Source organism: Hyperoodon ampullatus (assembly GCF_949752795.1).
Source record: "Hyperoodon ampullatus genome assembly, chromosome: 12".
In the NCBI taxonomy this organism is placed as follows: Eukaryota; Metazoa; Chordata; class Mammalia; order Artiodactyla; family Ziphiidae; genus Hyperoodon; species Hyperoodon ampullatus.
The window spans coordinates 50,878,981-50,890,030 of NC_136925.1; the positions used below are offsets into that span (position 1 = coordinate 50,878,981).

The 11,050-nt window shown below is 35.7% G+C and overlaps 1 protein-coding gene across 1 annotated transcript in view; it reads right to left on the reverse strand.

The window, feature by feature from the left end:
* Positions 1 to 8,284, reverse strand: part of SERINC1 (serine incorporator 1) — a gene marked incomplete at both ends in the record, with an annotated part of 31,525 nt that extends 23,241 nt beyond the window's left edge. The window contains one exon of the mRNA XM_079716943.1: positions 8,246 to 8,284. Within this exon, the coding sequence (XP_079573069.1) occupies positions 8,246 to 8,284 (39 nt within the window). The remainder of the gene's footprint in view (positions 1 to 8,245) is intronic.
* Between the last annotated feature and the right edge of the window lie 2,766 nt (positions 8,285 to 11,050).

Here is an 11,050-nt window from a genome sequence, read left to right on the forward strand (position 1 = left end):
AAAAGATAACTGGAAAATCCCCAAATTCTTAGAGATTAAACAATACACTTTTTGAAATAAACACATAGGGCTTCCCTGGTGGCTCAGTAGTTAAGAATCCGCCTGCCAGTGCAGAGGACATGGGTTCGAGCCCTGGTCCAGGAGGATCCCACATGCCGCGGAGCAACTAAGCCCATGTGCCACAACTACTGAGCCTGCGCTCTAGAATTAAAAATAATAATAAAAATAAATAAAAAATAAAATAAACACATAGGTCAAAGAAATCTCAAGAGAAATTAAAAAAAAAAAATTGAACTAAATGAAAATAACACAATTTATAGAAACTTGTGGGATTCAGTGAAAGCAGTGCTTTGAGTAAAATGTATAGCAATTGAATGTATTTATCAGAAAAGAAAATCTAAAATCAACCACCTAAGCTTCTGTCTTAGGAAACTAGAAAAAGAAATGCAGATTAAATAAACAGAAAAAATAAGAACTAGATCAGATATCAATGCAGTTAGGAATAGAAAATAGTGAAAAATCAATGAAACCAAAAGCTGGTTCTTTGAAAGGATCAACAGAATTGATAAGCCCCCAGCAAGGCTAACTAAGAAAAAAAGAGAGAACACAAATTACTAATACCAGAAATGAAAGAGGGGATGTCACTACAGGTCCTATGGACATTAAAAGGATAATGAAAGAATACTATGAACAATTCTATGCCAACAAATTTGATAACCTTCATAAATGGACCAAGTCCTTGAAAGATACAAGATGCCAAAACTCACACAAGAAAGAGACAATTTGAACAGGCCTCTATTAAAGAAAATTAATCAATCATTAATAGCCTTCCAAAACAGAAAGCACTAGGGCTAGACAGGTTCACTGGTGAATTCTACTAAACACTTAAGGAGCAAATTATATCAATTCTCTACAGTCTCAGAGAACAGGAGTAGAGAGAATACCTCCTAACTTATTCTATGAAGTCAGCATTACTCTAATAACAAAACCTGACAAACACATTACAAGAAAATAAAAGATTAACCTCTCTCATGAACATAGAGGCATAAGTCTTAACAAAACATTTGCAAATCAAATCCAATAATGTATAAAAAGAATTCCACACCATGACCAAGTTATCCCAGAAATGCAAGACTGGTTCAACATTCAAAAATCAATTAATGTAATCCATCACATCAAGAAGATAAAATAAGAAAAATTATATGATCACATTTTAGATACAGAAAATGCAGTTGACAAAACCCAACACTCATTCATGATAAAAATAAACTAGGAATAGAGGAGAACTTTCTGAACTTGGTAAAGAACATCATCAAAATACCTACAGCCAACATCATATATAATGGTGAGAAACTGGAAGTTTTCCCATTAAAATCAGGCAAAGATGTTCCCTTTCACCACTTCTTTTCAATGTTTTACTGGAAGGTCCAGAATGTAATAAGACAAGAAAAGAAAATTAAAGGTATACATAATAGTAGAAAAAAATTAAATTGTCTTCATTCACAGATGACATTGTCATCTACGTAGAAAGTGCAAAATAATCAACAAAAAAACTCCTGGAACTAATAAGCGATTACAGCAAGGTTGCAGAATACAAGGTTAATGTACAAAAGTCAATTGTTTTCCTATACACCAGCAATGAAAAAGTGGAATTTGAAATAACACAATAACATTTATGTTAGCATCCAAAAACACAAATTACTTAGCATATATCAGGAAAACTACAAAACTCTGATTAGCAAAATCAAAGAACTACAAAAATGGACAGATATTCCATGTTCATGGATTAGGAAGACTCAATATTGTTAAGATGTCAGTTCCTCAAACTTGATCTACAGACTCAATGCAATCCAAATCAAAATCCCCACAGTTTGGCAGTTTCTCACAAAACCAAACATTTCTTACCATAAAATCCAGCAATTGCATTCCTTGGTATTTAACTAAAGGAGCTGAAAACTTAAGTTCACACAAAAACCTGCACATGGATGTTTATAGCAGCTTTATTTGTAAATGCCCAAACTCGGAAGCAAATGAGATGTCCTTCAGTAGGTAAATGGATAAATAGACTCTGGTACATTCAGACAGTGAATATAATTCAATGGTAAAAAGAAATGAGTTATTAAACCATGAAAAGACATGGAGGAACCTTAAATAGATATTACTAACTGAAAGAAACCAATCTGAAAAAGCTACATACATACATGTATGGTTCCACCTGTATGACATTCTGGAAAAGGCATAACTATGGAGACAGCAAACAGATCAAGAGAGGGGAGTGGGTGGAGGGATGAAAAGGCAAAGCACAGACAGGATTTTTAGGGCAGGAAAACTACTCTATGCTACTATAATGGTGGATATATGTCATTATACATTTATCCAAATCCATAGAATGTCCAGCACCAAGAATGAACTTTAATGTAAACTATAGACTTTGGGTGATTATGATGTGTTGGTGTATTGATAGGTTCATTAATTGTAACAAATGCACCACTCTGGTGGGGAATGTTGGCAATGGGGGAGGCTATGCACCTGTGGGGGCAGGGGATATATGGAAAATCTCTACCTCTCAATTTTTCTGTGAAACTAAAACTGCTTTAAAAAAAAGTCTTAGAAAAAGTATACAAAAGGATACACTGTGATCAGGTGGGGTTTAGCTGGGAAAAAGCAAGGCTGATTAAGCTTTTGAAAATCAATCAAATCAATTCACCACAGGGCTTCCCTGGTGGCGCAGTGGTTGAGAGTCCGCCTGCCGATGCAGGGGATGCGGGTTCGTGCCCCTGTCCGGAAAAGTCCCACATGCCGCGGAGCGGTTGGGCCTGTGAGCCATGGCCGCTGAGCCTGCGCGTCCAGAGCCTGTACTCTGCGACGGGAGAGGCCACAGTGGTGAGAGGCCCACATACCACAAAAACAAAAAACAAAAAACAAAATCAACTCACCACATTAACAGACTAAAGGATAACAATTTTGGCCATCTCAGTGAAAGCAGAAAAATCATTTGAAAAAACTCAATACCCATTCATTATAAAACAAACTAAAAAACTTTCAGCAAACAAACAGAATAACCTCGAGTTGATAAAGTACATCTACCAAAAAAAAAACCGAAAAAACAAAAAACTATAGCTGTCACCCATACTTCATGGTGAAAATCTGAATGATTTCCCTTAAGATCCAAAACAAGGCCAAGAATCTCTGCTCTCACCACTTGTATTCAACTGCACACTGGAGGTCCCAGCCAATATAACAAAGCAAGAAAAAGCAAGAAAAGGTATATACTTTGGAAAGGAAGAAATAAAACTGCTTTCTTCTGCACATAATTGTCAACACGAAAAACCCCAAAGAACTTACAAGAATGTTACTAGAACTACAAGAAAGTTTAATAAGGTCACAGGACACAAGATCAGTATGGACATATCAATTATACTTCTGCGTACTAGCAACAAACAATTGGAAACTGAAATTAAATCAACAAAAAGAAATACTTAAGTATAAATCTAATAAAATATACACTAGCTTTCAAATGATGAAAATTAAAAAACACTAATGAAAGAAATCAAAGATCTAAATAAATGGCAAGATAAACTGGGCTCATGGATTGGAAGAATCCATATTAAGATATGAATTCTTTCCAAACTGACCTACGAATTCAACCCAATTCCAATCATAATTCCAGCAGGAGTTTGGTAGAAACAAACCAGCTGCTTCTAAAACTTTTATGGAAAGGCAAAAGCACTAGAGTAGCCCAAAGTATTTTGAAAAAGAACAGAGTTGGAAGACTCACACTACCTGATTTCAAGACTAACTTTAAAGCTACAGTAATTAAAATAGGGTAATTCAGACAAAAGTATGGTCACATAAAAGGAACAGAGTTCAAAAACAGACTTAAACAAATATGGTAAAGAAGTTTTTGACAAAAGTGCCAAAGCAAATCAATATAGAAAGAACAATTACTTCTACTTTTTGAAGGACACCATTACGAGAATGAAAAGACAAACCACAGACTTGAAGAAAATATTTGCTGGTGAGAATAAAAACTAATATGACCATCTTGGAAATCAGTTTGGCAATTTCTTATAAGTCAAATGTATATTTACCATATGATTTAGCAATCCTATTGCAAGGTATTTAGGTAAACAAAATAAGAAGTTATAGTCACAGAAAAAAACTTTACAGGAGTGCTTACAGCTACTTAATCACCAAAATCTGGAAATGCCCCTCAACTGGTGAATAGACAGACAAGCTGTGGTACATCCAAGCAATGGAATACTATGCAACAATAAGGAAGAAACTACTAATACACACCACAATACGAATGAATCTCAAATGGATTACACTAAGTAAAAGAAGCCAGACTCCAAAGGCTATATGCTGTATGATTCCATTTACATGACATTCTGGAAAGGGAGGATTCTGAAAAAAACAGGGATTCTCCAGGATGGGGATGGCATAATTCTTTAAGGTGATAAATATTCTGTAGTGGTTACACAATTACATGATCTGTCAAAACTCACAGAACCACATACTACAAAGTATGAATTTTATGTAAATTATATAAACTAAAAAAATGACAAAAATAAAAATAGGAAAAATAATATGGAAGGAAAACTAAGACAATATAACATGAAAGTAACTCATGCCCTTAAAATAGAGAATCCTCTAAATAAAACAAAAAAGGACATTAAAAGATATAATACAATAACAACTTCCTTAAAGAAATAAATCTGTATTTTCAAAAGAATGATATTTTCCAGAAAAAAAAAAGTTATAAAAGATTTAAAGTCAGACATACTTGGTTAATTTCAAAGGTAAGTAAAGCTCTTCAGATACCCAAGCAGAAGAAACAGGTCAATTGCATACATGAGATGTGCTGGAAGGGAATGACTACCAGGGTGGGATAAGACAGAACACAATTCATAGAAATAACTACAAAGTCCTGAAGGAAATGGGTATAGTATTATACCAGTCTACAATGTCTCTCAAGAACATACGAGGCATTTTTAAATATGAAAAAATTCAGGGATTTCATCATCCATAAATCCTTTCTGAAAAAATCTACTGGTCAACCAAATTTGGTCAATTATGAGATGACATTAACATTAAAAAAAAATAAACTGGGAGAAGCCATGGTAAAAAAAGAATGCTTTGAGCTTTGAATCCATTTAAGTGTAGAACTGTGGTTTTCCATCAGAATCACGAGGAGAGCATATTAAAATAGAATGCTGGGGCCCAGTCAGTGTTTCCAGTAAGTCTCCTAGTGTGCTGATGCTACTGGGTCCAGGATATTTTAAGAATGACTGGTTTAGTTCTAAGATTAAACAACTGTGGGAATTATGGTTATAACACAATACAGTCATATATAAAAAATAATACAAAGGAATTCTGGTTAAAGATGGCAAACTGAATATATGAATTACTTTAGAAACACCAATAAAATGAAAAAATAAAAGGATTTTTAACAGAAGGAATAAACTTAAAAAGTAAAAAAAAAAAAAACAGAACCCAGGAGAATAAAGTTGGAAGGAACAAAATAATAACTGATTTAATGGGTCAAGAAAGTTGAATTATAAACCATCAAAAGAAAAAGTAAGGAAAAATTAAGCAATAAAATTTGTATAGCATCCTCGAATACATCAGGAATTGGTGGCACCAGGTGCCTCCATAAGTGAGGCTGAAGGTAGAGGTGAAAATAGGATGATCAGTTGAATGCCTTTTTAAAGAGCAGTTAAGACTCTTAAATTTCATTCCCTTTCTTACACTGGCCAAGTGAAGAGGATAAAGCAGGATTTCTCAATCATGGCACTACTGACATCCTGGGCCAAATAATTCTTTGTTGTTGAGGACTATCCTGTGTATTGTGAAATATTTAGCAGTATTCTACCCACTTGATGCTATTAGCACCCCTTATCCCAAGTTGTGACAATGAAAAATACCTGCAGACATTGCCAAATATTCCCTGTGGGACAGCTGAGAACCACTGCTCTAGAAACACCTCCTTAGAGAACTCTTTTTCAGAACCTCTCCTGATGAAGAAATGTTTACTTAACATTCAGCAATTCCTTTACTTTTACATTCTTTTGTTAAATTCAAAAAAAAATTAAATTCTTTAAAAATACATGTCCACCATGCTACCGTTCCTTAACAAGGTATTTTTGTCTGTTCATTCATCCAACTGTATATATGCATTGAGAGAGAAGAAATGTTATTGGTGGTGGGACTTTGTTGGTGACATTTACATTTTGTACTCTGCACTGCTTGACTATTCATAACAACTGTGAATCATTTCTACAAAATCAAGTCATTGTACTAAAAAACAAAAATCTAGCAGAGGCTGCACAAAATAAGCAGTCAGGAATCACAAGCTCCTTCTTCTCAATTACTTAACTACATTAAATATCTTGGACAAAAAAATGATAGTTACTGTATATAAAGTAGAGTGACTCAAAAAATCAGTGCTATTCACTAACAGCATTGTAAGATTGGGGTGGGGAAAAGCACTTAAGTAGGCATAAATTGCTGGTAATGTAGTTACAGGATTAGGCAGGAGGTCCACAGATGTTTTTAATAATGCTTAAAGTAATCATCAATCAAATAGCCATGCTTGAACCAAGGATTAAGATCAATCTAATTCTAGGCCACTTAACAGCAAAAACACAAAACAAAAAAACCACAAAATGAAATTAAAAAATTAACACTCTAATCTCTATACAGTAGTGTTACATGTAATCTTTTTATACTTTTTTTCATAGTTGAGGTATTTTCTACAGTTTTATAAAACAAAAAACCTTTACAAAAGTTGATTAAGTCTAAAGAAACTCGAGCAAGGGAAGAATGAGGTTCATTTGAATTCTGGCTTAACCGATCTAAGTTAATGACTTACTATATACAAATAACAGGCCCACTTGATAAATGGACAAAATCTGACTTTATAAATCGAATTAAACATCCCCCAAATTAAGACAATTCTATAATAATCATCTTGTAATACATTTAAGTTATTACACTAAATATGCCTCTTATAAGATACTCAATGGGTTCAAGTAGATTCTCTACTTTCTGAGCTTTGAAAGAAAGAAAAATATACCAGCTTTCCACACCGAACTACAAGAAAAAATAACATAATCAAGACAATGACCTGGGTTGGAGTAACCTCTATGTATTATTTAACTAAAATTTAACACTTAAGAGTTCAAGCCATATCAAAAACTTTTTAAAAAGAGGTAAGGTATGTAAAACACTAAAAATGCTGGCTAATGTATATAATGGGGTCATCTGAGAAGTCAGACCAGCAATTGTTATAAGTGGAATTTATAAATCATGGGTTAAAGAAATATGACTTGAACCCAAATATCTCGCCCCATATTACAAATATCTTTATTAACTGTAAAGTCAATTTTTGTCTATTGGGGAGCGGGGGAGTGGTTATATCAAACTCAAATTTATTTGTACCACGTGAAACAAGAAATCTTGCCACTATAATGAAGAATGGTGTCACTCTAACAACACTATCTAATCAAAATGCAACGTGCACCTAATTAAAAGTGAGATGTCATATTACGCAAGCATCTTTATGTCAAAAAACAGGTATTTAATACCACAGAACTGACCAGCTTTTTCAGATACATAAATTATTACTTGAGAAGTACGTAATTTTCTCATACCACTGAGGTCGAGGACCCAGTCGCAGAGTTAGGACCATTTAAAAAGGATATAACTATATCAGTATTACTGCCAAGCTGCCCTACATATCCGGCACTTATTTGTAGTCTGCGCGACAGAACAAAGAGGCCGACATGCCTCCAGGGATGACAGTGCTGCAGTCTGAGGTCGCTGGGAAGAGATGACGAGAAGCGATGGGGTAGTCCACAAAAGGAAGGGGCCTAAAACCTTTGTAGAAATAGCCTAGGCAGACATAAGAAAAATAGGACAAAAAGGGGCCTGGAAGAATCGGGAAAAGCTTTCACGAAAGAAGGGCAGGGGAGGGAGACTACCAGCTCTCTGCTACACTTCTCCCATCGGGGTCAACTTCTCATGTCCACTGCTCCTCACGGCCACCCCGGTCAGCTCTTCGAAAGACTCAGGGCCCCGAAGCTGAGTCGGAGTGGCTAGGCGAGACGGAGAAAATGGGGAAGGAAGGCACTGCCCGTTGGGTGGGGTACCACGGTCCCGCTGGGCCTCACCCAGCCCAGCTCTGGTGCCTTTCTTCTGTCTCTCACGCTAGCACCCCGAAGGCCGCTAAAAACCACCTTACCCAGCTCGCCATGGAGCACAGCCCCAAGACGCTCCCCATCTCCACGGCGTCGCAGGAGTAGCAGATGCCAACAAGATGGAGGTAGCTCCTCTCGCCTTTTCCTGCTTATTTACTAACTACAAGCCACTTCCGGCGCAGAGCCCACCCCGCCCCTCAGCTTGCGTCACTTCCTTCGTGGCCCGGGGAGGGGAGGGTGCAGTGCTGGGGTTGCGCATGCGCGACACTGGCACCCGGGGCAGTCTCCTTCCGCGATTACTCCTCTAATTCAACTCCCGAGCGCGTCTCGTTTTTCAGCTTTTGCATCTTTTATTTTCCCACTTATGTTCTCAACTTATTTCTGAAGGCCAGTGCCTAGGCCAAGTTTTACTGGGATATTTCTACTCATTTGGGTGCTTCCAATTCTATCACTGTTTGCGATTGAGAACGCGTTTTAATCCTATTAAGCTGTTACAAGAAGTTTGCACATTTAAAAATTTTAAATGAGTTAGATAAGACATAGTAATAGCTCAAACATGTTATTGATTCTACTGAATGTCACGAGCTGTTGAGGAAACGTTTAGAACCCTGTCCATAGGTGATAATGGACATCTCCGGGGAATGTATTCACTAAAAGTTGCAGTTATTTTTATAGTGATTAGTCCCTAAAGATATTCTGAGAAAAGAGATCCCTTGATACCTTTATGGATAAAACCCATATAGCACTTAATCTTAATTGATCATCTAGAGAGCTACTCAGTTGCAATTTATGATTGCAGAGCTGTGTCTTTTCCTCAGGTAGGCTTATAGTTATTTATATGAGATCGACCTCTTGTATGCAATCCAAAAATAAAGTGGTATCTCCACTATAAAGATCATAGCTTCTACACAAGTTTGATTTATCACAATCCTTGGGAAGACATTTTAGGGACTCTACAATTATGGGAGATCAGAAGACCTACCAAATCCAGTTAAGAAGGAGTGGCGTGCAAGTAGTACAGAGTTTCAAGACAGAGGGGCAGATCCACATTTTCATCTCCGTAAGGGGATTCATCTGGATGCCTAATGGACAATTAAATGCAAAGTGTAAGAAAGTGAAGTATCACCCAATAAGCTATTAATACAAACATCTTTAAAATTTGAAATATTTTGACCTACAAAAAGGTAAAGAGAATAACGTCATAACCATGAACTTTCCCGTCTTCAAGAAACAAAACATTACAAATAGAATTGCTCCTCTCCCTCCACCAAGAGATGATCATAATGAATGAATGTTAGGGACCAACTAGCAATCTTACTACAATGTCTCCAATTTATTGACTGTTGCAAATTGCTCTTCAAAGTGGTTTTACCAATGTACACTTTCTCCAGCAGTGTATGAGAATTGCTCCACATCTTTCTCAGCACTTGGGTTTGTCACACTTTAGCTAACATGAGAGAAGTGAAATGTCTCATTATACTATCAATTTGCATTTCCCTGATAACTAGTAAGATTGAGAACTTTTGTTATTGACCATTGCAACATCCTCTTCTGAATAAAGTGCCTTCTCAAGTCTTTGCCCATTTATCAGTTGGGTTATCCATCTATACTTTATTGATTTGTAGATGGTTTTAATATATTTTTGGATACAAATTCTTTGTTATGTGTGGAGCAATTACATCTCCCAGTCTGGACTTATTCTTTCACTTTTTTGTGGTGTCCTTTGATGACAACTTAGCATAGTTTTAAATTTACTATAATGTCAAATTTGACAAACTTGATCTTTAAGTTACATGATTTTGTTGTTTAGAACTCCTTACTAGTACCAAGATTTTAGAGATATTTTTCTTTGTATATTTTCTTCTAGTTTTAACGTTTTGCTCTTAAACACTTAGGTTTTTAATCCACTTAGAGCTGATTTTTGTGTATGGTATGAGGTAGAAATCCAGTCAATGATGTGATGGTAACCTGCCTCTCCAGGGGGGGAAGAATAGCCCTGATATGTAGCATTTGCAGATTTCCAGTATAAATACTCCCACTGTGGCTGATTCCCATCTACCATTGTTTTAACAATACACTTGTGAAATTCTTGACTATTTATTTAGCAACTGGTCGGTTTGATCTAGCACCAAGATACCACTAGGTCCACTTGTATTCTAGTTTTTCTTATGGATAACCAATTGTTCTAGTATGAATTTTAGAATAATAATCCTTTCTCTCTCATCTCATATGGCAGCAATACCATTGCTGTCATATGTCACATTTCATACACATGTGTCTGTTTCTGAACTCTATTCTATTTATGGATTGAGTTGTCCATCTATACATAGTTTACTAACACATAGTTTTATAGTTGTGTCTCTAAATACATGGTTTTAATTATAGTTGCTTTAAAGGAAGTCTTGATATCTGGAAGGGTTTCTATACCTTACTCTTCATACTTGTTTTGGCTGTTCTTGATGCTTTTATATATATATATATATATATATAGTTTAGAGTCAAGTTGTCAAGTTTAGATAATAAATTATATAGCCTCAGTAATCATAAGAGTTTGATCATATTTTAGAGGTGTGTGATATATTTGACTATAAGCTTCTTAGTGGCTAGAGAGTTTCTCAAAGAGACATTATTTGCATTTTAGATTGGCCAGTACTTTATTATGTGAGATTATGCTTTATGAGACAGATTTGTTAGTATTATTAACCTTCACTCACTGTCAGAATTATCCCCTACTACTAATTATTGTGATACCCACTAAGGGACAATATAACCATTAGTTGTAAACCAATAGTAAAGCAAAGAAAGAATTATTAGTTGTAATTAACAGATTGTCTCCTTGCCAACTGTGA